Below are 27,933 nucleotides of genomic sequence, written 5' to 3'. Positions count from 1 at the left end.
GTCTTTGAGTAAGTTGAGGTGGGTGAAAGTAGACATAAAACATTCCTGGATCTATAACTCTTCAAATCAGCAGGTACAAAACAGTGTATTATTCATCAGTTCAGGGTACTGATTTCTCTTCCCAAAGGGTTAAAAATATCTGTGAAGTGACCCTAGCTAAAAGCAGCTTTATACCCTGATGTGTATATACTTCTGAGCTTCTTAAACTCTTGCTGTGCAGGATCAAACACTTGTGAGAAAGCCAGTTGGTCCCAACAACTTCTACATTTTTTTCATGTTTCTGTTTTGGGGATGGTTTGCATTTGCAGTTTTAAATCTGGCTCTAACATTCTAAGGGTAGAATTCCTCCCTGTGCTTGCAGGAAATTCAGGGTGTACATAGAGTAAGGAGTCTGAGCCTTAGCAAATAATCATCTGGTTAGAAAACTCTAAAAAGTAAATGCTAAGAAAAACCCCCAATTATATGATTCTTCAATGCAGGTAGCATTACTCCAGGTGAATGAAATTCAACACTTCAATTAGGCTTTGTAGTAAGTGTTTAATGTAGATGAGAGGGCTCTTTGTGCTGACACTGTCACTTCATTAACTTTTTCCAGTCAGTTCAAAGTTAACAAATGCTAAGATTTGTTAGTGGAGAAGTTTGATTTGTATCTTATAGCCAGTGGAGGGGGGATAACAAGTTCACAGCAAATGATATTATCAATCTGAAAAATCTGTGAATCTGAATATGAAAACAAATTAACATTGTCAGTTACTCCTTAAGCTGATAAACTCAGATTTCTATGTAATCAATAATAAGTGCATGGAAGAAAGTAAATAACAAGAAAAATGTTTACTTTGCCCATTTTGAGGTGGAGAGGCTGAGATGGAATGAAGGAGTATCAAGAAAGGGGAAAATAATTTCTTGTCATTACTGTGGCCAAAAAAAAAGTAATTTTAGATTTAAATATATACAAGAGTCATGTATCTAATACCTACACAAAGGCTGAATCTCACCACACATAAAGTCTGGCCACAAAAGGTATTTTCTATGGTAGGGAGCTTTAGAAAAACATTTGGCAGCTTCACGGTCACATTCACATGCCATTTTTTGACATTTATCTTCTAGTGAGTCTGAAAGAAAACACAGTAAGTTTGATATTAGTCTGAAGAAATTAAAAATCCCCGGTGGAATACCAAGAATTGCTCCCTCATGTTCCATATTTGCCGTACAAATGCCTTACATTTCAGGTGAATAGGAACTGAGCTTTGGTAAGACTGAGAACCTGTGGATCAGTCAGTAATCACTGATCTTGACAGGTGAAAATACAACAGCCAGATAAAGTCTTTAATACTCTTCCAGTTTTTTAATAAAGGAATTCTGAGAACTGATTCCTCTTTAGAAGGTGGTATGGGATCCTCCCTGCCTTCCCTCTTGCTCTAGTGAAACTTGATTTTGGGAAGATACTCCATTCATATACCCTTTATAATCTCCTAAATGATATAGCATTAAAAATAATCCATGGGATATATACATGGCATGCAGAGGTGTTCCGTGTCCACCCTAAACTGCCCACCTTTTTTTATTAAAGGGTTCAGTAAGAAGTTAGGAAAAGTGTGTTTGTGTGATTAATCCATGTCTTGTCATGTTTGTTTTATAATTGTAGTGTTGTAACTTAACAGATTTCTTGGCATGAGTGTTTCTTCTTGGCATGAACATTTTCTTCTACAGCAATGTATTTTGGGTTCAGTGTGCCAACCCAGAAGTGTGTGCTTTTTTTCTGTCTGTAACTGTCTGTAAACTGAAGAATCCTTGATTACATTTTGTTTAAGTGTTTACCATTTTAAAAGCTTAGCCAAATCACTGTTTGAGATTTGTCCAGGAGCAGAACAAGTGTTCAGTTTTGTGAATGAATTCAAATTCTGCCATGAAAGGGAAGTGTTCTTAATGTTTATGCTGCAGCTAGTTACTCAATAGCACAGGTAGCATGAGCAACATGATAGGATAAAAAATGAAAACATATTAACTGAGAACTGTTGCTTCTTCTGTTCTTCTCCTGGTATTGCTCCAGACTTTATCTTCTCCATGCTATGCCAGGGACTTGGTTTCCTGACACCAAGCCTGATATCTTGGCCAGTATTATGAATACTGTCAGGAGCAAAATCTTTACAGCCAAATAAGTGTGGACTGTAATGTGATTAATTAGTGTGAGAGAAGATGTTTTGTCCATCTGGGGTAGGGCAGGATTTGAGCAAATAGAGATTCTGAATGAGGTAGACAGTTGGGCAAAGTAAAGAATATGAAGGAGGAAAGGAAGTAATGTCCAAACTTTCATTTGTTTTCAGGTCAGGCAAATTCTAAATTGAATATGAAATGAGAGTTTTGTGTTCTCTGGAAATGGCCAACTGTTGGCCTTTAAACCATGGTAGTCAGAAACCCAGACTTGTTTTAAACAAGTTTATGTAAGGGTTCTTGCATTTCTGTAGTGCAAATAATAACCAATTTTAAGCTAATTTGCATTCTTGGTGGAAACATAAAATTATATGCAAAGTAACTGACTGAGCATCTGATTTTAAAAACAAAACAAGCAAACAAAATCCCAAACAGCGCACAAACCAATATAAAAATGTGACAGCAACAAGGAAAAAAAACCTTTAAATATTGAGGGCTTGTGGGAAGCTACAGTGTCAAGGAGTCTTTGAGTATATTGGAAAGCATTTGCTAAAACTTTGGGAGATGTGAACAAATAATGCAAAAGAAAAGCTGTTTTTTCCTGTTAACCGTTTTTTGGTGTTTTTCTTTCTTTGATTTCTTTGTCCTTCCCTTACCTCGGCATGGCAAGTATATTTTGAAACAATCCAACAAAATTTATCAGGATGTGGTCAGCAATCTGTTGCAATTTGCACACTTGTGTTATGTAAATATTTTCAAATTAATATTTGTTAATTTAACTTCCAGAAATAAACATACTCATCAAATATTTTATTACCTCATTGTTTGGAACTGTAACCTGTAATTATTAATTCATTAATAAATTGCAGCCATCAGTGCAACTGATCAGGGATAAATATGCCAAAAACATGTCCATTATAAACTTACAAACAGTGGGGAATATTTTCTGCTAAGTAGGGAAAATATCCTTTTTAAACTGTTACAGTTTTCCTATCTCCTGTTTGTAGTTGCTCTCCAGCCCAGCTGGAGACTTGCAGGGAGTAGCATAACAAGGATTCCTCAGCAAATGTAAATGCTGAGTAAAAGGATGGTTGTGGTTGTGCTTTCTGAAAAGATTAATAGATGCTTCTAGCTCACAGGTTTGTTTGCTTTTGTCAGTCAGCGGGAGGATTAAGAAAAAGAAACTACATTCAGTTGATTGGTTTAGCTGTGCTCTCTGGAGGCACAGTATATCCTGGCAAAAAAGTCACAAAAGGAAGGATGGGATGGTAAACTAAGAGTTTTACAGTTAATTAAGAAAATGCCTTTCTAAAGAGATAATTAGTAGAATTAAGAAACCATCAAGCCAAACAAATAATCCAACACTAAAATACTCCCAAGTGCTCGCTTACCACACACAGCAGAATTGTCTTTGCATTCCCAGTGGTAACTTTCAGTCTTTGGCTGACAGCCTGCTTGTTCTGCCCTCCCATAGCAGCAGTCGTGGTGAAAGCAGCACCTGAGAGGAACAGAGATGGTGATTTATGGTCACACAGTCTGGGCAGGGTTTATCAGTGGGTTACTACAGCTGTGCAATAATAAAACACTCAACATCAGTGAGTGTACAAACATTACCTGCTCAGGAACCAAACCAGGGTAATGGTTTAGGATCACCTGGAAAAAATTACTACTTTCTTATGTAATAAGAGAAAAATGTCTGATATACATTGAGCTAATTGAATCTTCAGAGCATGCTCAGTTATATGTGAGTATGCTTTTCTCCTTGCCCCTTCCACAAAATGAACTCTTAGCTCCTTATCATTAGAAAATTTGGAAAGTTGCTCAAAATTATTGTTTCAAAGTTGTTCTTGTCATAATTGGAACAAAGAATTTTTAGGCTTTCTATTGACATTGTGAAACTGAACAGTACAGGTAAGAATTAATGGCATTTAATGCTTAAAAAAAGCATTAAAATATGCTGGTGTAGTGTCTCTTCTGTGGAATCATTGCAAGCCCAGAAAAGCAAGGAGAGGAGGTAGCAAGGACCTGAAATTAGGTAGCTTGTAAGTTTTTGCTGCAAACTAATTGCATCCTTTCTTTTTGACGTGCTGGAAGAACTGGGTGTATCCACAAAGTGGATTTGTTTGTTCGTTCATTCATTCATTCATTCATTCATTCATTCATTCATTCATTCAGTTTCCTCCTGGCAGACTAAAACCATCAGATTACAGTAGGTAGATGGTGTTTAGATTGCCTGAGGAGCTTGTGTCTGCAAAAGGAAAAGTTAATGCTGTGAGCTCTCACTTTGCAATTACTGTTTTTCCTGTGCTTATTAAGTAATTACTTGGTCATTCCCCACAAATCATTGTGTAAAGATCTTGTGGTACATAACACAGCTCCGTAACTCCATTTCATGCATAGAAATTTTTTAAAAACCCCAAACCACACAACAGAACCCCAACCACAAAACCAGAACAAAACCCATAATCATCTTCTCAGTAAACGTTCAACTGTAAGTTACATTGATGATAGTCAGTATGCTGTGATTTAGTACTCAATGGAAAGGTATGGGTTTTAGAATTATTTTTCAGCAGGTTGAATTTTGCATAATTCCTATGTATTATTTTGAATACTAATAACATGGAAGATAGTAAAATCAAAAGATTTTTCATTGGCTTTGTTTTTTAATTTTTACTTTAGATAGCTTCAATGTTTGAACTTTAAAGCTTCTCCAACAAGACTGCAGTTATTTAACTCTTTGCTGAAACACAACAGCAAAGAAGCTCCATTGTACTGTGAATCCTGTACTAATGCAATGAGAATTTGAATTAAAGGCAAGATCGTGTAGATCTATAGCAACACAATTTGAATGCCTCAGAGTTTCTTAGCAATCTAAGCTGTGTTTAAACTCAGTTCCTTCTTTCAAATAGGCCTAATTTATATTTTAGTCCTTTCATTTGTCATCTGCATTCAGCACTAAATTACACAGATAAATAGTTACTCTCACCAGTCTACTCTGTCCATGGGCCATCCTTTTCCTCCCAGGCCGCAGTAGCATCCGTAGCGCAGGTAGGCGAAGGGCGAGCGCCCTGTGGTGCACCTGATGGCTCCGGCCAACTCCAGGATTCCTCTTCGACTTCTCACACGGCCTTCCCCAACAGTGCCTTTAGAAACTGGGGAAGAAAAACTGTTATTGACTCCAACATGCTAATAGGAAATAATTTGGGTTTTTTGAAGAGTTGATAATACGTGACAGTACTTGAAAATAGTCCAGTTTTATTTTTGACACTTTGGGGCTATGCTGCATGACCCAGTCCATAGTGAGCAGAATACTGAACCCTGAGAACAGCTGCAGTGGTTTCCTCCCCTGGAGGCAGTGTACCATGGCAGACCAGTAATTTCCAGTCTTCCAGCTGGTGAGGGCCAGCATGTGTTCTGTGGCCCAGGCCCACCCAGTTGCTAAGATTAGCTGCCCCAGGGTTGCAGTGTTTTCTCTTTAACATAAGGTGCAATTTTGCCCATATTATTTTGTAGAACGTAGTGCTTTACATTGGAAGGAAAAGGTCCTTTATCATAGGGTTTTGGTTTTCCTCATTTTTAGACAAAGCAGCCAAATAACTGGTGGGGATGGTGTGGTGGATGTAAGGCAGGGAAATGGATGGGTGCTTGGAGTTTTGTCCAGGGAAATTAGAAAGGTTCGTTTTGGTTATTTTCCTGTTTACTTTTGTTTGGGGTTGTTGTTGAAGTGATTCTCACTGTTATTTCTCCAGAACAAAATTTACTTTAGGAACTATATTTTAACCATCCCATATCAGTACTAAAGCAAGAGATCCCAAGCAGCAGAAAACTGTTGGGACTCTGGGTGACATTTTTAGGTGTTCGTGTCATGCTGAGAGATTGAACTAACACACTGAAGACCCCAATGGTAATGGACAGCCTCTCCTTGCAGTGCAGGCTCCAAGCTATTTACAGCAAATTTTAAGAAGCTGAATGACTACAAAACAAATTTGTTTTTGAAGGCTTCTGATTAGAGTTTCTTATTAATTAAACTAATTACTTTTTTTGGTATGAGGAGAACAGTTTATAAACCTAAACTCCAGTATTAGTTAGAGATTCCAAAAGGCAATAAGATTTAAAAATTGATAATACCTGTGATGGAGACAGACAGCAGAAAAAAAATAGACTTCATTGTTGAAGGCTTTGATGGTTACTTTCCTACAAAATAGCTATATGATGGTGCAGTTTTTATATAATCTGTATAAGCACATAATCTATTATAATAGCATAATAGAGTAACCTTTTGTAATAGATTGCATCATAATAGATTATATGATTAACTATAATCAGTTAATGGATAATCTGACAGAAAAAATACCGGTCCCCGCACAGTTGAGTAACTTCAAATGTATGGGATGCTGGTGGCCTCTGGAAGTTGTAATGTCATGAAACATTGGAATTTAAACACCCCATGAAATCACCTCAGTAAGAAATTAAATTGGTTTGTGTGTGCGAATGGTAAAAAAAACAATTTGGGAAGAATCTGAGGCAGCATCACTTTCCTGACTGGTGACCACTCCTGGATGTTGTCTCTCCTGCTTTCTGGGCATGTGATCTAGGGGCAGAAGTGTTGAAACAAGGCTGTTTAAACTTGCACATGCAGCTTTGGCCGTTGATTAAAAGCAATCATATCCTGAGGAATTAAGAAAAGCTTCCTGCTAGTCGATTGCAGTTTCATTTCAGAACTGCTGAGTTGGCACTAAACTTCCTTGCTAAGACAGACAACAGGATCTGTTGTGCATGGCTCCTGTTCCTGAACATTACCTGTATGTTTAGTGTGAAGTTTTGGTTCTGGTTGGCAGAAGCATCCATTTGGCTATAAACAGATTTGTTTTATGATAGCATTGAGAGTGTTATCATCATTGTCAGTACAAGTTCAGTAAATTCTGAGCTGAAAACCCCACAATAAGGCTGCAGCATTATAGGTGACAAATGGTTATTCTCTACAATGTCAGTACTGGTTACTCTTGCATACAGCCAGTAATGTCTGGAGGAACCATGGTTAATGGCAGAGCTGTGTTTGCTCTGCACGACCTTGGGGATTCTGAAAAGAGTGAAGAATTTTTGTGTCTCAGTTCCTGATAACTGGGGAAGGATGGTATAGGAGAGATACAAGTCAAGAAGAAAATAAGAATGTCCAAATCATATTCCTGGTTTCTTCAGAGAATTGTTTGCTAACTTGGGACAATTCCCAATCCCTTGATTTAAATCCATGACAAGTAGAAGTGATGAACTCTCTGATGAACTCTCTGACCTGAGGAGTTCAAGTATATTTTTGTTACAGCACCTGGACATCCAGTTGTCAACCACCATGGCATAGATACTCTGAATATGATACTCTGTTGCAACAGCTTTATGAGCTGAGTTAATAAAAGCAATGAAATACTATCTGAGAATGCACAGAGCTACAGAAACAATCAGAGTATCAATATGTTGATGATGGTGATAGTATATGCCGTTTTGTGGGTTTAAAAATAATTTTTAAGTCATTCTTTCAAAGACTGAGGGTACAGAAACATTTTTTATGGTAAATTTGTGTAAAATTTCCTTTAGGGATATCTCTATGCAGTCATAGTGTTCCAGTAGTTCAGAACTTGAAGCTTGGGAATAAGCAGACTTTCTGATGCATTTCCAAAATCTTGCAAAAAATAACTGTATGCCTTATAGAAACTGTATGCCTTATAGTTTTTCCTGAGATTTTTACCTCTTGTTTCATAAGCCATCAGGAATGGCCTTTTTCACCTCATTTTATTGCCCAGACAACTTACATGCTATCTCCACAAACTCTAGTCACATGTAAATCTTCTGAAAGGGTAAATTTGTCTGTTTTGATACTTTGGACCAGTTGGGAAACAGGTAAATTGCATCTCCCATGCTCCTCACTGCCCACGGAGTGGGTGACTGAGGTGCCTGACTCAGAGCTATCGGAGCGCAGCCAGGCTCTCTGTAATGAGCACTCCAAGCTGGCAGAAACAGTGATTTCATTGCTTTCCTTAATGTTCTTCTGGAGGATGATCAAAATGCAGAAGGAATCAAAGGGGCAGTCTGAGGTCAGGAAGTAGAATTGGGGCAGGGAGCTTGATGGGCCCTAAGTTGGCCCCATTATGCAAGCACCTTACCTTATGGGCTTTCACAGGACTGCCTTCCCCCAGACCCTGCTCCATTCTGTGCCCAGAAGCTGTTTTAGGAATTAATTGAGGTTCTTTTCTTTAGGATCCTGCTATTTGCAGGATTTGGTGTGGTGAATTTGCAAACTGTGTAGGAATGTATTAAAAAAAAGTGCAAGAGAATCTTTTACTTAAGGCAACTGATTGCTATTCTGGAAGATAGGATTTTATCCTTACAGCTGTCACAAAGGTTCAGCATGAGGTTAATTTAATCACTTTAAAACAATGCCTATTGATGTTTACAAATAGTAGGCTCCCAACCTGCTGAATATATCCTGGGGTTGGAGTGCCAAGCTACCACAGCACTCAGTGAGAACCAGGCTTTGAGTTGTTGGAGTTCCACATAATTTTATGTAGTTGTAAGTTAAATTGGGTTCTACCATTTCACCATGGGAACCTAAAATTAGAGGTTGCTTTTTTGTGTCGGCCCACATACCTATCCGAAAAAGAGGGACAATAATATAGTTTCAGAGAAATTAGCACAATCAGATACTGTACTGATGAATGCCTCAGAAAACCTATGAGGAAATGGACTGGGAATTGTTACAACCAGTCTTTAACACTGATTAATAAATAGGATGTAGGAGACAAAAAAAATAATTAAATATTTGCAAAGTGACTAATTGGCTGTGTGAAGTTGTGAGGCAGGGGTCCTTTAATTATATTCTCACATCATAACTCATGCAGGAAGACTGATTCATTTTTCAGAATAACCCAGTTAGGGTTTTGTAGGCGATCTCAGTCCTGCTTCTGAACTGCTTAGTAACTCAAGTGCTCCGTGTCAGCTCACTCCAGTACCCAGAGAAGAGCGGGGGTAAAGCTACTGGCTTTATAGAAAGATTGTTATTGCACGTGCAAGCTGCAAACTGATTTGAAACACGGAACTTCGTTAGCGGAGTTGAACATTGTTGATGAACTTTACAGAAGTAATGTGCTCCCCTCCAGCCCCGCTGCCTTGTGCAGGTGCGGTCTGAGCATCGGCCGGGCTGTCGGGGCAGCTCCAGCCGCCGCTGGCAGCGGCAAATCGGGGGTTCCTTTGGGCGAGTCCCACCCAGCTGTGCCCGAGTCCCTGTCACAGGGACTTCTCTCCGGCATGGGAACACAGGCACCTCCCGTGAGTGTTTCTCCTAACACCCCTTTCTCTACCCCTGTTCCCACCTGCCAAGCCCCATCCGGCCGGGTCCGGACAAGGGAGCGCATCCAGCAGATCCCGTGGCCGCTTCCCTGCCGGGAAGGGCCGTGTGGATGCCGAGCCCCGGCGCGGGGCCCTGCTCTACTCACCGACCGCCGGCAGCAGCAGCAGCAGCAGGAGCGGGGGCAGCGGCGCCATGGGCAGCGACGGGCGGGGGTGCGGGTCGCGGCAGCGGCGCTGTGCTCGGCAGCGGGGTGTGTAGGTGTGAGCCGCAGCCCGGCGTGCCAGCTATAAAAGGCTGCTTTCTGCCCCGAGCCGGGTCCCCCGGAGCCCAAGTCCAAGCTGTGCTGTCCATCTGGCCAGAAGGGAGGAGCTGCCGCTGGAAGAGCCGGCGAGAGCTGGGACCTGTCACTCGGGCAGCGGAGCGCGGTGCCGGCACAGGGGGTCACAACCCACAGGTCTCTGATGGGGGCGGTCTCTCCGCTCCTCCACACCTTCCTGCTCTGGCAGCTGTATTTTCTTTTTGAATTACAGCAGTTCTTAGGTAATTCAAATCAGATCTAGAAGAGGAAAGCAGGATCTGTGTTGTAAGTTAGTCTAGTGGTTAATTATAACCAGTCCTGAAGACGTGCTCTATCTGGAGTCTGCATCAGCCAGACTTCATCTACTGATTGCTCCTTTCCTTGGATGACTAAAGGATAACCAACTCCTAAACCGGTTACGGATCTTTGCAGCTTGATAAAAACTTTTTAATTGTACCTCAAACAAAATAAACTCTCAAAGTGAGTAATTTTTTTGTACATTGTATATTTGCATATTTTTCTATTCCCTTTCCAACTCTTGTATTATTTTGTAAAACATACAACTAGATGTCTTATTACAGTTTAATTGCTTCTCTCAACACACAGACAATACCACTTGCTTTTATGTGATTTTTTTCTGTGTTCATATTTTCCATGTATTTCTTCAGACCTTTTATTATTACACTGAAACCAGTGCCTTTTCTGTCAGTTGTTCAAGCAATCAGGAGCTCTGAAATCTAGAGTACTGATTTTTGTGTACATGTGTTTTGTCTTGTGGTGCTCATATTTTTCTTTTTTTTCCTTTTTTTTTTGGCATTATTATATTCCAGGATATTACCCCCATAGGATTCCACAGAGGCCTACACTGCTAGGATATGGAAAGAGAAATAAAACTAGTTTTATTTATGGAACTTACAAAGAATTTTTTATTTGTCATGTCGTCTTACTATTGGAGAGAAGCTGGTAGTTTGGTGGGGGTTTTTGTGAGTGGTATTTTCATCAAAGAAGTAAGATAATTTTTTCATGCACATACTGAGGAATAATTCTATTTTTGCATTAAAATGCTCTGATTTCTGTGTTATAACATTCATCTTTATTCAGGAGAGGTAGAAAATCATATGTGATATGATTCCAAGAAACAAAAAGCATGCACGGACAGATCAGATTTGTTTTTGTTATGCTCTCATTAATCCAAGCTCTCTGAAATGTTTGTGTTGGCACTGAAGTGAGAATAGCATGGGATAAATGTGGAACATTGATTGGAGGTAGGATGTTGATATGCCATTGAACACCTGGTGGGCCTTTGTGCAACCTCTGCAGAACAGCAGGCAAGGTGTGGCAGCTCAGCCAGGACTGTGCATGGCACTCTGCAAGGTAGAGGGTGCCTGTGGGAACTCCACACAGCAGAAATAAGCAGGATTTCCACCAGAGTGCTGGTGTTCTGCAGGGAGAGGAAGGTTGTTGGAGGCTTCCCTGATGCCTGCAGATCTGTACCAAGTAGCCATAGGTGCAGTGTGCTGTGACAATGCTGCCAGCCTGTCCCTCTCCTTCCACCCCTGTGCCTGGCTCTGGCCAACATGGGGAGCACAACTGCCACTGTGTGCCCCAACACAGCTGGAGTGGAATATGAGTGAAGTGGCTTGTGTGGCAACCAGAAAGGCTGCTCATGACCCTTGTAAATGTTGGTAGAAACACTTATTTGGGGGTTTTATTGGGGATTTTTTTTTTAATATTTTTTAAAGATTTTGTTGCTATTGCCATCAACTGGGTCAGGACAATTTTCTGATTACTCATGGAGTCACATCGCTAATTACTGTTACTCTGGTCTCGCACTGTCACTTATACTTCATTTGTTTACCACTCTTCCGGTCAATAAGTCACACCTATTAGAACACTTTAATGGTGTCCGAGAGCTGCTTAATGAAACTTCCACTTGAACACTGTCCCATTCAGCATACCATTGCATATGACAATGAAAACAGTATCCAAGGGAGCAAGATGAATTATATTTCACGTTGTTCTTCAGGACGCTGACTGATGCAATGTGTTAGAGCAGCTGATATGTTTTTCTTTGAAGAAAGGGAAGTAGCCTCATAACCACTGAAAAAATCAATTGAGACTGAAATGCTCAGACTACACAGAAAGTACACAAAGATGTGTAGGGACTGAAACTGTATATAGTGATGAAGTAAGGAATGCAAGTCATGAGTTCTGATTCCTTTGAGTATAGTAAAAGTTCAAAGGAGAACATCCAGTGAAATTGGTGAGAGAGGAGGAAATCTGATAGAAGGAAATACTTTTATTGAGGCAGAGCTAGATTGTCCAGTTAATTGCCAGGCATATGGCTCAGAAAATATATCAGTAACAGACTGGAAGTTCCTATGGATTACAATGATTGAGTCATATTTTTAAAATTAGATTTGGTTCTCCTTACATTTCCTAATTAAAAACTTATGTAGCAGTGTAGACCTGTCATATTTATTTTAGTGTTTCTTTTCCTGTATTTGAAGCACTTGGAAACTGGCCTAAGTCCTATGTGACAAATGGCATTTTCCCTCTTACTGATTAATTCTTTCTGTCTGTCAGCTAGAGCTGTGCAGGGGCAGGGAGAAGTGTTTGCTTTTCAAATATACTTTCTCAAAAAAGGCTGCATGTGCCTTATGATTGCTTCAATTGTTTTTAATCTGAGAAATGGAATAATATAATTGACACACATGTCTGTACTGAGGAACATTCTCACAGCATAACACTGTTAGAGGGAAACTGGTTAAATGAGTTCTAAAAGCCTCATTTCTCAGGGTGCTGGATTATATACATGCAGGAAAATGACAGAGTATAATAACCCAAAATGTTAACATGTTCATGGAAAGTGCTAGAATGGTCTAAAATGTAGTTAATGTAAGTGCAAGTTATCCACTACCTGTGATCAGGTGAAGGTAGTGATCTTAAGAGAAATGTAACAGTGGATTTACTGCTGACTTAACAGCTGAAAAGCTGTATTTTTGTAGTAATAATAGTTCCATTGAAATTTTTTATTTAGTAACAGCAGTTATATTTCCTGAGAAATGAAATAGCATGGCACCTACCTTGGTAAATTTATAAATACTCTGCATTTAGCTTGTTGCGTGCCAATGTTGAGTTGCTACTGATGAGTACAGAAGTACTAGGGTCTGTAGGTGTCTAAGCTAAGTCCTAAAAAATGCCTGGAGGATTAAGCATGTGGCATTTAAGCCATTGGGCATACTGCTGCCTCACTGAATTAATGAACTAATAAAGAATGGTGAAAGAAATTATTTTCCCATTTTTAGAGATGGGAATGGAGGCAGGATGATTTACTTAAGGTGCTTTATGATGGCTGTAGCAGAACTGGAAAACAGGAATTTGGTGTTTTGCATCCCAGGTTAAGTCCCAGATTGGGTTCTTCTGTGGCACTGTCTCCTGGAGGAAAATAAGGAAAGAAGCACATGCCTTACTGTGAGGGTAGCAGAATAATGAGAACTGAAAAGTTGCTTCCCAGCAGTTAAGTCAAATGACTGTGTTTGCTTGTTGCTATACTTGGTAAATGTCTCTGAGTTATCCCACATCTTCATAACATTGGATTGGGACACAGGTTTTGCTTGGAATATATCCTTTACAAGTGTATGTTCCTTCAGATACTGAATGTCCATGTAGTACACAACTTCTTTATCCTTGTTGTCTTCATAAAAAACCAAACCAAACAGCCTTAATTATCTGAGTGTTTGGAAACATTCAGTGCCTTTGTTCCCTTTTTTGGAGGTTTGGCTGGGTTTCCTCCCTTTCATGTCCTTCCATCTTCTCTTAGCTCCTTTTCACAACCAATGCTTCCTGTTTACCCATGTTTTCTTTAGCTCATGTTGTTGGAGATGTTGTCCCAAAGTGTACAAGAGTTATAAAGCCAAGTTTGGAGAGACAAGATCCATGTGGAAGATTAGAAAACATTCTGCTGAGCCATTTTATAGTATTTTGCAATGTACATGTATTATCTCAAATCCAGTTCTAGCATGCACAAAAAAAACCAACTTCAAGACTCTACCAGCCTATAGCATAACTTGTAATGTCTCTGGTAATAGCAAGTCTCTGAGTAGCACATTGTCCCAAGAGAATTTTGGGGATTGTGTCTGCAGTGTTGTCCTTTTCTGCCCTTTGGCAGCAGTGTTACTCTGTCCGTGCTGCAAAAACACCATGTAGAGTGTCACTGCCCATAACAGACAGTTGTGTGCTGGAAAGATTGCTATTACAGAAATGTTCTTGAAACTGCTATAATGCCTGCAGAGGAGCTGAATTAGTTCTACAGTCTTCTTCTCTCTTCCCTCTAGTTTTGTTTTTTTCCTGATCCCCATTCTCCCCTCTGTTCCTTTAGTACAAGAGCTGCTAGCACAGAGTCCACTCCATCCATACAACCACCCAGGCAAGCAGTGAGATTGCAAGAACGTCCTCAGAGCATCATGTATTTACCAATGCAGTTCTGTCCATTTTTATGGCATGGAATTACACTGCCTATCTTTGAGCAAAGGCACACACTGGAGATGCTGGGGAAAGACTCTATAAATAACTTGCAGCTTGCTTAGCTCTTAGGTTCTGACAGTCCTCTCTGCCTTCCAGAAGATTTGCACTCTCTAAGTCAATTTCTACATTCAGTTTGCATCCAAAAAAAGACTCATGGCCTGCTTCTTGTGGAACCCAGGGCTACTCCTTATTTTTATATCTTGAGAAACTTGGCAATGCAATGTGTGCATGTTTCTAAAACAAAATTTGAAGTCTCCAGCATATCTCTGGAAGGATATTTGACTTGCTTTCTTTATATAGGTTACATCAACTTGGATTCTTGAAATGACTGATGTAATGACCAGGATGATGGGATAGAGTGACCTCTCAGCACATTTGTGGGTGATACCAAATTGGGGGGAGTGGCTGATACACTGCAAGGCAGGGCTGCTACTCAGACCTAGTCAGACTGGAAAAATGAGCTCTTGGGGACCTCATGAAGTTCAGCAAAGGCAAATGCAAAGCCCTGCAAGTGGGTTGGCATAACTGCCCAAGTGGGACAAGTGGGACAGGCTGGGAACTGACTGGCTAGAGAAGAGCTTTGTAGAAAAGGAGCTGAGGGTTGTGGTGGGCAAGCTGAATGTGAGCCAGCTGTGTGCTCTTGGAGCTAATGTGCCCAGCTGCCAACTGGGCTGAGTACCACTGGTAGGTTTGGAGGGAACTGATTCTTCCCCTCCATCTGACACTTGTGACACCATCTCTGGAACTCTGTGTCTCATTTTAAGAAAGCCATTGACACACTAAAGCAAGACTACCAAACTGCGCAGGCAACTGCAATTCATGTCATACAAGAAGCTGAGAGAGCTGGATTTGCCCAGGATTAAAGATGGTGAGTGGAGGTCATTGTGCTGTGAAGCACTTTGTAATGGAAGGGTGTAGAAGAGATGCAACTACATTTTTCCCAAAGATGCTCAAGAAGCAATGAGCACAACCTACAGCAATTCAATATAAGAAACAATTTTATTTTTTTAAGGATCAAATGCTGAAGCAATTTGCCCTGAAAGGCTATGGCAACTCCATCCTTCGAGATATACATAACTCAACATGACTAAAAGCAACCTGCTTTAATGGGACCTGCCATGAGGAGAAAATTGGACTACAAAACCTGCAGAAGTCCCTTGTCACCTACACAATTCTGATATTGTGAGGTGATAGCAGACACCTTCAAATTAGCAGTTCCACCCTGCCAGGGAAGGAGACTCCAATATCACTTCCTTTTGCCTAAAGGTTTTTATGAAACCATGGCCTGTAGGCAGGGAAGGCAGTAGGCCTGTTCTGCAATAATAAATTAATTGATACTAATTTTTTCCATATATCACCAAGTAAAAGATGCAAATGCACTGGGGAAATCATCTGTGCTGATTCAAAGAGACTTGAGATTTTGCCTGCTTTTATTATCTAGACAGCTTTGTCACAAACAGAAGCAGTGCCCTTTTCATACTTTCCTACCATTTTAACTCACTGTTATGAAATCCCTTTTCTATGCCTTTGTCCTTGTTGACCATTTCCGAATCTTCTTCCAGTTCTATTTTTACTGAGACTGGGGGGAGGCTGCAGAATTGAATGCAGTATCCAGGGTAGAGACAGAACATGGATTTATAGAGACTGCAGACTATATTTCATTTAAGAGAGAAGAAAAATGAATTCACAGTTCTGTGTAACTTTTACCATGTCTACTGGCTTTTTCATTGTCTCTAAATGTTTTTAAATGCTTGAAAATAAAATGAAGATATTTTCATTACCTGTTTATTTATTTACTTCTTAGTTGTTTTGTTCTTAACCCTGTCAACAGTGAACACCTCATTGCTCTGGTCTGCTTGTCTTGCAGCTTTCTTTCAGGAGCATCTGTGCAGTTTTATGGCAACTGAACCCATCAAGATAAAATCCCTAAATTATGTGTCCATCAAAGGAAGGATGAGTAGAATGTAGCCCTTCATTGTTCCAGGCTAATCTGCACAAGAGCCCTCTGCTTTAAACACCATCCAGACTGCTCTGGGAACTGAATTTATTGTTGAGGGTCAAAAAATTCCTGGAAGTACTGAGAGGTAGGCAACACAGGGATTAGCTAGAGAATTTAGGAGTAGGAAAAATGTGAGTATAGGAAAACTATAAGACATGTAAGATAAAAAAGGTGCTGGGTACTGCTGAAGAACTGAGTATGTGTCACTTGTCAAGTAGGTTCTGAATCTCTCATCTCCCAAGTAGGACTCTGTGGGATGGAGCCCTACTTTTATTCTTTGCTTTTACAGATTGGTTGGGACAAGGAGTAATTGAACCAGAGAACTGTCAGCACTAACATAATGATTTGCTATATCTGAAATAAACCAGATACTTCAAATCAGCCACAAGATGCTAGTGTCATTTGCTGAGAGCATGCACAGAGTGCCAGTACACAAAAGGAAGTCTAATGCTCAATAAAATGTTGTTTAAACACCAGGAGGTGCTTGATTTTCAGTGAGAAGTGGGGACTCAGTATTGCATTGGAAGGCAACAAATGCCATGTGTAATATACAATATAAACAAATTAGAACTATTTATATAACCTATAATTATAAAGAGTTAAGCTTATGCTTCTTTGGAATATCAATTACTGTCTTAAGATTACATATTTCTGAAACGAAAAAAGATTTTATAATTCTATAGACTTTGTTTTTCCTTTAAAAAGACCTGTTATGGACAAAAGAAGACATATTCAGGACACTTAAGAGCAAAAGACTTGTAGGCTCATTGCCACAGGGAGCTAAGGAAACAGTGGAGTGTGAAGGAAGCCGCTGAATTGAAGTCCCAGTACCTTGTACATGTGACAGTGCTCAGGGAAAATGATATTTAACTCTTACAGAGTTCAATGAGTCTTCAAAGACAAATAGAACTGTTGCATAATTTCCACAGTAGAGATTGAAAACTAGCACACCAATGGGTTTGGCAGTCTTCAGACTTGGTCATTCTTTTTGATTTTATTTTAATACAAGAAGGATGATCATCTGGTGACTGAACACCAGAACAGATTGCCCAGAGTGATTGTAGAATTTCCCTCACTGGAGATATTCCAGAACCAGCTGAATGCAATCCTGTGCCATGTGCTCCAGGATGACCCTGCTTGAGCAGGGGAGTTAGACTGGATGGCCCACTGCAGTCCCATCCAGCCTTACCCATTTTGTGATTCTCTGACCTGATCCACATACATAAATTGCTTCCTTGATTTATTATAAAACAAGTTCCTCATGGTGATACTATATTTACAAAATTTCATCATGAGCCATCTAGAAAAACTCTTATCTACAGATCCTGTGACTAATACAGTTCATACCAACCTAAACAAGTAGAGCTGCATTCTTTCAAATAACAAGTATGAAAACTATTGTTCCTACATATAAAGGAGAAAAGGTTTTAATTGCATATGAAATGCCATCAGACCAAATGCCATGAAATGCAATATACCAAATGCCTCCTTGCATTTACTATATAGAATGAGGGAGTTTGCTGTACTGTGTGTACCAGGCCTTGCTAACTGGCATCAGATGTGCAAGACAGAAAGGAAAACAGGCAGTGAGGAAGCAGTCCCAGGAAAGCTTTAAAATGAGTCTATTTATCTTCAGCTGTTAGAGGTGTGAATCTTACTAAACAGATTTAAATTCTTATCCCACAATACATATATATAGCATCCAATCAAGGGTGATCTCAAACCAGCAGTCAAAACGTGGCTGTTGGTTTTACAAAGTAAAGCAGTTCACTCCTCTGACTCCTTTGGTAGCTTTCTAGTTTCAAGTCTAGGTTATGGCCTTCACTGATTAGCCTTTTAAATAGCCATATTGCAGTCTTCACAAAAGTCTTTCAGATGGTAGGTACTAAATATATTTTTTACTTTTTAGGGTGTAAACCAACACATTTTAATTGTGTCTCAGTTACTTAATCAAAAGTATCTTCATCTAAATTATGCTGAATGATAAAAATTTTGTCTAGCTTCTTTTTGTGGCTATGATACCTCAAAAATAGGAGTAATATGGTACATAGAAAATTTTATGCTGACCATATTCAGATTACCTTTTAAAATAAACAGCTTCTGCATACTTCACATTTTTACTTCACAGAGCAAAACAGTTCTATGTACATAGATTATTCAGAATTTTATGTGTCTGCACATAGGATCTGCATACTGAAACATAATGGTGATTTGATGCTGCTATGAGGCTCACAACCATCAAATTTCCTAATTCTGTTTGCAATTCTTTAATGCCACATTAATGTTTAAAGTTCTTCTAGTTATCTCCCCTCTCAGAAAGAAGAAAAGATAAACCCTTATTAGTTTATGCACCATGTAATCCCTAGAAAGGATTTGCCTGGGACAGATAATCTTCACTTATGTTGAAGTCTTATTTAGAATGGTCAACTTAATTACATAAGCAGGCCTAATTTTTATTCTGTAAAATACTAGATTGAATTTTTGTTTAAATTGGTTCTTTCTGACAGCCACCAAAAAAATACCTGTGTAATTTTTATCACAAAACCCAACAGCCAATACTGCACACTCTTCCAAATGCAGGGACATTCACAGATAGTGTGCAGAGATGCTGCTGAACATCCCTTTTCTTACCATCAACTGGGCTTTTTGATTTACTTATTTTTGTTGAAGCAACATATAGTTTGTCTATGGATGTGTGCAAACATGTTTTTCATATTCATACAATAAAGTTGAATTCAAATGCAAAGCAATGTAAAGTAGTAAATTCTCTAATGACTTAATTCCTGTTCCTAGGGGAGGGAATGCATCTTAAATCTAATTGTTACAAGCACTAAAATATCACTTCTTTCATGTATGGAGAGAAACATTTTCTACCATAGCACCTATATTGCATCCCCCCTCCCTCAGTTTTCTGTAATCTGCATAGTTAGCTGATTACTGCACAACTGGAAGGACTGGAAGTAGGTGGGTCCTTTTATGATCATTATGACAGCAAGTTGAAGGAAGAGGAGGAGCTGCAGCAGTCCTAATTTTACTTGAAATACTGGACTTAGAAACCTATGTGAGAACACCAAGCACCACAATCCCTTGGAGAACACCAAGCATCACAATCCCTTGGAGAAGGGTTGACCTCGAAACAAGTGTCACTGCTTACTGCTGTACTGCTGCTTTCAAGCTTTTGGTCTTTGAATTTTGTTTTTCATCTTTTTTTTTTCTGGCCTCTGCCCATCATTTTTTTATCTTTGGCTTCTTAAGTCATTTGTCATTTGTTCATCTGATCTGACTTGTATGCCACAGGCCCTGAAATTTCTTATACCAGCCCAAGTAATTTCTCTTTGAGCAAGGCATATTTTCTACCTGCTTAAATCATATAATTAAATTTGGAGTCATACAACATTAGAAGATAAAGAACTTCCTGTTCTGTTATCAGAAGAGCATCTTGTAAGGGGCCTGTGTCTGAAAAAAGGCTGAATGGAGTAGGCACCAGAGGTAGAGAGAGGCCAACTTAATTAGGGAAGGATTTATTTAAAACTGATTGACTTACAGTAAAATGGGACTACAGCCATTCAGAGTGTGTCATATTTTTATAGTCAAAAAAGATTTATTAAACACAACTTTTTAACCCCTCAGAAAAAGGCAGGCTGTTAATTGAAATATTTGTTATAACCAATAATTTTGACTTTGAGAAAAGGAAGGCATGGTAGTAAGTTCAATACTAAAATGTTTCTACTGACAGTCAGAGAAGGTTTAGTCTTCAGAAAATATAAACAGCATTTGTTACAGGTTAGGTTCTGACCACAGTTAAATCAGCACATACCTAAAAGGTGACAAAAATGTATAAAATTATCTAATGCCCAAGATTCAGCAGTTTACAGAAGAAAATGCATTTTAAAGTAAATAAATAATCACAGCTGCATAAGTCCCATTTTACAAATTTAAGTTGTGAGACTCAGGACATCTGAAGTTCTCTACAAAGTCAGTGGCAAGCTGAAAATTTGAAGAGCCCAGCTGCTTGTCATTTTCTGTGCTAAAGTGTGCTAGTTCAGCTTATTGATCAAGAATAACAAACCTGTGGTTTTAAAGAAAGGCTGACATGCCCAGACTACATGAATATAGAAAAACCTCAGAAGGCAGGCAACATTTCCTTTTAAAATAGCTTCTAACAATGCTTTAGTATAATTATACATGCTCCAGACTGAGGTTTGGAAGAACGTTAACTCTCCTGTCAATCAAAACCCTTCTTTTTAGGCAGCCAGTGGGTGGGGTGCCATATTTGAGAGTGCAGCATTCAAGTTAAAACCTCAACCATCCAAGGTTTGTTTTGAGTCTTACAGCACACTCAGGCCTTAAATTTTGTAAAAGCCTACACTGTTAGAAACACAAAAATGGATTTATAAAACATATTTCAAAAGCATGTAAAAAGTGAAAAATTGATTAGAGTGAAGTATGAGAAACAGCAGGACTCTGCCTGTCATAGCAACTTCAATCTTGATGGCAGTGCAATTCTGTTGCAACTACAATTGTTTCTCAAAAACATGACTCCACATACCTATGTCCTACCTTGCAATAGCTGTGTGGACTAAGACTGTGTGAAAGGTCTTTGCTGCTCCATCAGTGCCATTATGGGTAATGGTTACTGTAAACCGCGTGTCCCTCTGGATTCCCTTCCATACTGCAGAACTAGAACTCCATAAGCCACGGATACTGAGTTAATCTGTTAGTCCACTGTCATGGAACTCTCATCACTTCTGATATTGCCAGTTTGTAGGAGTAATCTGTATATACTGGAATGCTTCCAGTCCAGCTGACAGCTGCAGTTATGTCAGCACTACTAAATTAGGCAGGGCTAAAACAGTAGTTCACACTTGCTTCCCAAAAGTCTTGAGCAGTGTGCTTACTAGGGAGTATTGACTCTTTCAAGGAAGAAGAAAATGTGCTAACTTTATTTTTAGATATATTAATTTCTTCAGAATAATTCTCTGAGGAACCACTAATTTCCAAGCATTGTGTTACTTATATGGCAAAACAATATTAGCCCGAGATTTTATCATTTTAGGGTCATATTGGTTTGAATGCAGGACAGAGGGATGTGAGGCTCAGTTCTTTATGGAAAATACTTTCCTAGGGTATCTATGGCAGCATTTATAGGGTCATGGAATGGTTGGGGTTGGAAGGAACCTTAAAGATTATCTTGTTCCAACCCCCTCTGTCACAGGCAAGGACACATTCCACTAGCACAGGTTGTTTCAGGGATGCATTCAAAGAAATCTCATGTTTTCCTGCTCTACTTGTGTGATTTCCTTAACTTTCCTTAAAAAAGTTTACTAAAACTAGAAGGATGCTAATCCTTCTAGTCTGACAAACAACAATTAAAATACTCTTTACCCTTTTTGTATTTTAAAACACTTACTTGCCCAAGAAGAGTAAAGAATTGAAAGGAAGACTGCCAGGGAGGAATGAAAGGTGAATTTTACAAAGAAGTTTAAGCTGGAGAAGTGTGGGTGTTTTAGGAGGGTGGGAAGACACTTTTCATCCCTGCCCTCTGAAGAAGATATATTTTGAATCCTGTATTTTGGTAATGATTGTAAAGAAAACAAAGAAAGCTCTTATCAGTTTGATGCTCAGCAATATAAAACCAGAAGTAAGTTCATTGAATGCATCAGCTAACTTCATTCTCCTTGTGTTTCTGCACAGGTATTTTCTTTGAAAGACCCTTGTCAAATCTGGCCACTCCTTATTTAAAGTTTTATTTAAATTCAGAATTATTCAGTGTATATATAAAATTGTTCATTTTGTAGCATGGCTTTTGTTTCACCACATTTCAGGAGACATTATTAATTGGTTTTTCAGGATTTTCTGCAACATGAGAAAACTAAATCAAATATTACTGTTAGGGACTTCAAACTCCAATTGCTTGCAAAGTGTCAGAGGTGAAGCTGAAGAATTCCTTAAGTATGTTTTTATACACAGACAGCTTGAAGATACTTTGCCATCTGAACAACTCCTTGACCTTTTGGAATAAGTATGACAGTTAAGATAAGCTGATGAATAAATGCTTATCCTGTTTGCAGGAATTAGGGTATTGGTCTATAACTGAGCATCATGGTGGCATTCTCTATAGAAGGCCTGAGCTTCCTCCATAGTACATGGAGAGAGTTGAGAATTCATAAGAGCCAATACGATTATTGGGAAATTTCTGTTTTAGCCACGTGGATATGGTAAAGCAAGGAAGAGAGGTGTAACATTTAGCCTCTTTGACCTAAGACTGCAGGGAAGCAGACTCAGTGCTTATGTGTTATTAGCTTTTAGGATACGAGAGAAACAGTTTAGAGGCTTTGAAGATGTTTAACCTACTTAGCTCACCTACGAAAAGGATAATCTGCTTGCCAGCTTCAGGAGGATTATAAGCAACCCTTAGCAGTCTCCTGCAAAACTTGCTTCAGAGAGATCTTTCATGCTCAGAGCAATCTATCTCACCAAGTGTGTGATTTAGCACTTCATTGTGGCTCAAAAGGGAGCCAAACTGATTGTCCTCATGCACTGTGCTTTGGTTCATTTGATAGAGCTGTCTCAGAGCATGGGACTCCTTTGGGGAACAAGACAGGAAGGTGTCCTCCAACCATGACATTCAATCTGTGTCTTCAGACTAAAGCCATTCCAAAGTTAACCCCTGAAATGTGCATTGAGCCTGAGCATTTGACATCTACACAACATTTGCTTTATTAAAGGGCTTCACTTGGATGAACCTGCTTGCGCACAGGCATGAGCTCATGCAAAACCAGCAGCACCAACACACCTTCCTCTCTGGTCTCTCTTGGACAGCTTGTACTACATATACACTCCTAAAAGGCATACTAATTTTCCTTTGACATTACCAAGAGATTGAGATCTTCTAGATCTTGGCAAAGCTAAAAACCAAAGAAAGGTTTATTCTGGTAGGAAACTCCCTGTGGAGAGAGGTATTCCTCAGTTCTGCTGTGTTACTTTGCAAAGAACCATTCTTTAACTGAATTAGACAACAAACCATTGTTTCCCCCTCCCCCATCTTCTTTATGGGCAGATATAAACCTTATATATAACCTGTGACAAAAAAGAGATCAATTCACTTTACCCCTATTCCATCTTTCCAGTTATAGCAGAGTTCTCTAGCAGTAAAGATCTGTTGTAGTTAACCCCTAAATAGAAAGCAAAGCAAATATGGACAAGGTCAGGTGAAAAATCAAGATATTGAAAGTCACTAAAACGTAGCTCTAAAGTACAGCTGCAATGAGCATTATGTATTGAATAAAACACTTCCTGAGTTTCATGCTAGCAGTGGATGCAGTGACAGTCTCTGTCTTCCAAAGCAAGTAATCAGACACACCTTATGTTGCTAAATTATTTAGTGCAGCCACAGTAACAGAAAAGCAAATGTTAAAATTGAGACATGATGTAAACAGCTGAAGCTCATGATAATGGGTTAGCTAGTTACAACAGTGAGGTAAATATTATATTAGCAAACAGGTCAGAAAATGAGTGTAATTTTCCTCACCTTAATCTCCAAAGCCTGTTTATTACATCCAAATGAGACAGCACCTCTGAGAAAATGGAATAGAACAAAATAATCAAATAACATAGGACATATATTGCTACATTTAATCATTCCTCACTATAATAAATGACAAGGAAAAAAAAAAGGATTCTTTTTAAAGGGTACGAAAAGTTCCCGTTTTGTTTTCTAGAGAAACTGAAAGACTAACATAATATTAACAAATTGAGAAGTGTCTCTGAAAGAAGAGTTGACAAACTAAAAACAACACTATGTGCTTATCCTGCACTTTCAGAAAGGGTCCTTATCTCACTGGACATGAAGTGAGAATTGCTCACAGTACTATCTGAACTTCTGACTGCTCATTACCTGTAATAGCAAGGATAAGTAAGTTATTGTTAAATCAAGAATTGAAGCAAGGTATATATTATCCCTATTGAAATACAGCCTTTTTGTTCACACAGATACATTTCTCCAATTGTAAGAAATTTTGCAAATGTATGACTCTCTTAAGCAAATTGTAAAGCACCTTAAAAGATTTACAGATCTTCAGAGTATGCAGTGTCAAGGTGCAGTAAGGTAGAAAACTGAATTTAATCTACTAAGAGCCTGCAGAACAGAACGTTTAATTGTATCAGCCTCTCAAATTTATTTACTTTTTAATATTCCTTGTTTGAATTAATACAGAATCTTCCACTTAATTTTTAAACCACATTTTCAAAGTTCTCTCTGTGTGTGGCTCTGCAAATGAATCTTGAATTTCATAGTCCAGCAAAAAGCTTTATTTGCAATTTTTTACATACTTTGGACAACTAATGCTTAGGAAGGCTATCTTAGCTAGGCACCTTGAGTATAACAATTAAAATATTAACTACTGCATTTTTAGAACAGATTGCTAGAAGAGATGGTTTGGCTATTTGCTGCAGAGGCATTTTTAGGAATGGCTTCAGTTTTGCCCCTGTTCCTGTCCAAGCATGTGTGTCACCATCAGGAGACAGTCTAAGCTGCAACACCACCCACAGCCAAACGATTCTGTCTCTAATCCTCCCCCCTGCCAAAGTGAGATGGTGCAGTTTGATTTGCTGCCAAACATACTGAGAGGTTTGAGTAACTTAGATACCTCAGAGAGTAAAGCTAGCTGTGGGAAAAAACCTGGATCCATCTCCCACCTGCCCATTATAATTGTTACCACCCTTTAGAGAAGGTTTAAACACAGAGACTGGCAGTATCCCACACCCTTTTTATTTCTGGCTAACAGAAGATCTCTAACCAGTCCATTTGGAAAATGGTTTTGTAGTTTTTTTTCTGCTCACATCCTCATTATAGCAGTCATCCCTGACTTTGTCACAATGCAACGTATTTTACTCATGACTCTCTCTGAGGCTATCCTGAGGCCTGAAGCTACCCGACGGTGGCTGGCATTCACATTCTAGCTTAGCTCCGCTTGGTATGCCTGCTTTCTGTGTGCTCAAACACTGCACTGAAACGGCTTGACTTTTTAAAAATTTTTTTTATTTTTATTTATTTTTTTTAATTCAAGCCATCCTTTTTAACGCTGCACCTTCCAACGCAGAGGAATCCCTGTTCCTCACCTGTCGTGGGCCGGGTCAGACACGCCCCGGGAGGGACTCGCTCCCCCTGCTGGCCCGTGGCAGCGAAATTCCCCTTGGATCGAGGGAGAATCCCCGGCGAGGCGGTACGGAGTGGATCTTTACGGGGGGATAATTTTTGCCGCGGATTACGACTGAGACATTGAAATCAATCCAAGATATTATCTGTTGTAAAAAACCTACAGGTGTTTCAGTGCCTTCCACCAATTCCAACAAAATTTTAACATGCAAGAAATCTTTATATAATTTAAAAAATGCTAAATAGTTTTCCAAGGAAACTAAAGGTTCATGAGTAACCTGGGGTTCATACCACAAAAGTTACAGTTTAACTTGTCCTGTGACTGTTGTCAAATACTCTGCTCCCCCCTCCACCACGGTCAATTTCCCAGCAACAGCAGAAATCAGTCTCTGCCAGGGCAACAATTGTATGTAAAGACCAACTGAACTTCAATGGTTGTTAGACTGACAAGTCACAAACACAGCTTTGCAGCATCCCATTTGTGTACTGATACACTGTTTAGCTCAAGTCTGAGGGTAACCAAGTTATAATATATAGATGTTTATGAAAGAATAAGCAAAAAAGGAAAAAAAAAAAACCACCAAAAGCTCTTCATTCATACACAAGATAGCGTTGTCTGCTATAGGATATTTTTCTTTGCATGGATTTAGAAAAGCATGTAGACTGATGTAGCTTCTGCTAAAGTAAAAGCCATCCTATTTTCATGGCTCAAACCCATAATTTAACTGGTAAGCACTGGAAATTATAATGTATAATTTCAATAGCATTTAAAAAGAAGCTGTTGCTGTTTCAGTGATGCAGTGAGTCAGAGTTTTCAAAAGCATGGTACACACATGAGAGAACAAATAAAGTACCACAAAGAGCATAACTTGCATGCAATACTGAATTTTTTAATCACAGAGATATTAAGAATCCATCACTACCAACAAAAAAGCAGACACAAAACCTAATACTGGCAATACCTTTAGTGAGAGTCCTCCTCCATATGCTGGCCAGCCACAAGAATGTGCCATAGATCTTCCTGTTCTGGCCAGAGAAATGCTCACTCACCTCTGGGCATCCTAAGCAAAGAGCTGTGTCAAGTGGTGGCAGCAAATTGAACAACAGCCACAGCAAATTGACTTTTAGAATGGATTACACTAGACTATATTTAATATACACATGATTACCCTGACTAAACAGCAGTATTTCAGTTAAGTCACTTTTGGAAGAGAATTGTGCATACTCTAATTTAGTTCAGTTAAAATTTGCAGGTTTCTCTTCTCATAAAGTTTTCATATGGTTTAAGTATTTCAGTTTGGTTAATTCAGGTCAATACCCCCAAGCATGTCTTTGCCAAAGGGGTATTCCTTTTCATACTCTTGTTTTGTATAAAGCTCTGTCTTGGTGAAATTTATAGACCGTATACATTCTTTATTGTGGAATACTTCCTTGGGTAGTAGTTATAACATAAATTCATGTCTGATCACAACTGACTCTTTTTAGACATGTTTAAAGGAAAAAAAATGGAAATTTGCTGGTTTAATTATTCAAGGAGATTTTTTTTCCTCCCCATGACACATGCAGAGCTGAAATAACTATACATTCCATAACCACTGTTTGAGGAAAGAGAGCAATGTCACCATCCATACATTTATTATGTTATTCTGAGACTGGGAAAGATCGAGAACTTGATTCAAATTGAAAAAAAAAAAATTGAAACAGCAAAATCAAAAGTGTTTTGAAGGGAGTACATTCCTCAAATTATCTCCACAAATAAATATTATGCATGTCAGAAATTCCAGTGAACTGTAATCCTCATGTCAGAAAGTGTTGCATGATAAGAACTTCCCATGCTGCAGATTAAGGAATACACTGGAAAAATGTTCTTGTCTTCCACTCATCTGGAACTATCATTCATACCCATGTAATCCCCTTGATCACTGGGCACATAATAAATATGAGTTCCAAAACAATTTATAATACTTGAATTATAAAAAATCAGACTGGTTTTGTCTCCTCTTCAAAAGTTTGTTTAGACCTCAAGAGAAGTCCCTTTGCTTGCTTTGTTCCATAAATTTATTCCAGATTTTATGGGAATGTAACTTTTAAAGTAAGGTACTTGTTCAATAACCTCCTAATTCTAACCCAAAATTTATTTTGTTTTCTAACAGTTTGAAAGGCAGCACATTTATATAGACATTTTAGTAATTTAACTTTACCTGATGTGATTTTCAAGCTCACATTTGCAGTCTGTATTACATCTGAAATATTCCCAAAGCAGTGAGGAGTTCCCAACAGGCCATTCTCTCCAGGTGAATAGTATGCAGCAAATCCTAACAGCAGGCTTGGAAAAATCAGCAGCATGATTTATGTAATACCTATAAATTAAAATGATTAATATTTTAAGCTAAGATTAATATTTTCATTGTGTCACTACCAGCCAAAAGGTTTTGCCTCAGCAGTGGTTTGTTGTTCTGGAT

At 38.9% G+C, this 27,933-nt stretch overlaps 1 protein-coding gene across 3 annotated transcripts; it reads right to left on the bottom strand.

The window, feature by feature from the left end:
* Positions 1-517: 517 nt before the first annotated feature.
* PLA2G10 (phospholipase A2 group X) lies at positions 518-27,818 on the bottom strand. Of its 3 annotated transcripts, none has more exons than XM_050980218.1 (4): positions 27,673-27,818; positions 5,138-5,303; positions 3,543-3,649; positions 518-1,112 (listed from the first exon to the last, which is right to left on the bottom strand). In XM_050980218.1, exons 1-4 carry the CDS (start codon positions 27,815-27,817, stop codon positions 967-969), a joined length of 564 nt encoding a protein of 187 aa, XP_050836175.1. In that variant the 5' UTR covers position 27,818; the 3' UTR covers positions 518-966. The 3 variants fall into 3 exon arrangements, with proteins under 3 accessions (XP_050836175.1, XP_018771557.1, XP_050836174.1); XM_018916012.3 differs by lacking the exon at positions 27,673-27,818 and adding an exon at positions 9,636-10,659; XM_050980217.1 differs by lacking the exons at positions 518-1,112; positions 3,543-3,649; positions 5,138-5,303 and adding exons at positions 25,444-25,631; positions 26,434-26,532.
* Between the last annotated feature and the right edge of the window lie 115 nt (positions 27,819-27,933).

Source organism: Serinus canaria, chromosome 14, assembly GCF_022539315.1.
Source record: "Serinus canaria isolate serCan28SL12 chromosome 14, serCan2020, whole genome shotgun sequence".
NCBI classification, from domain to species: domain Eukaryota; kingdom Metazoa; phylum Chordata; class Aves; order Passeriformes; family Fringillidae; genus Serinus; species Serinus canaria.
This window is presented reverse-complemented; position numbering and strand designations above follow the sequence as displayed.

Bases quoted from the DNA above. Each gene is read 5' to 3' on its own strand.
- PLA2G10 (XM_050980218.1), bottom strand. From the start codon at position 27,817: ATGCTGCTGATTTTTCCAAGCCTGCTGTTAGGATTTGCTGCATACTAT. The intron at 5,304-27,672 runs GTAAAGTTAAAT...TTTCTTCCCCAG, and splicing joins GAGCTTGAAAATCACATCAG to TTTCTAAAGGCACTGTTGGG. The intron at 1,113-3,542 runs GTAAGCGAGCAC...GTTTTCTTTCAG, and splicing joins AGACAATTCTGCTGTGTGTG to ACTCACTAGAAGATAAATGT.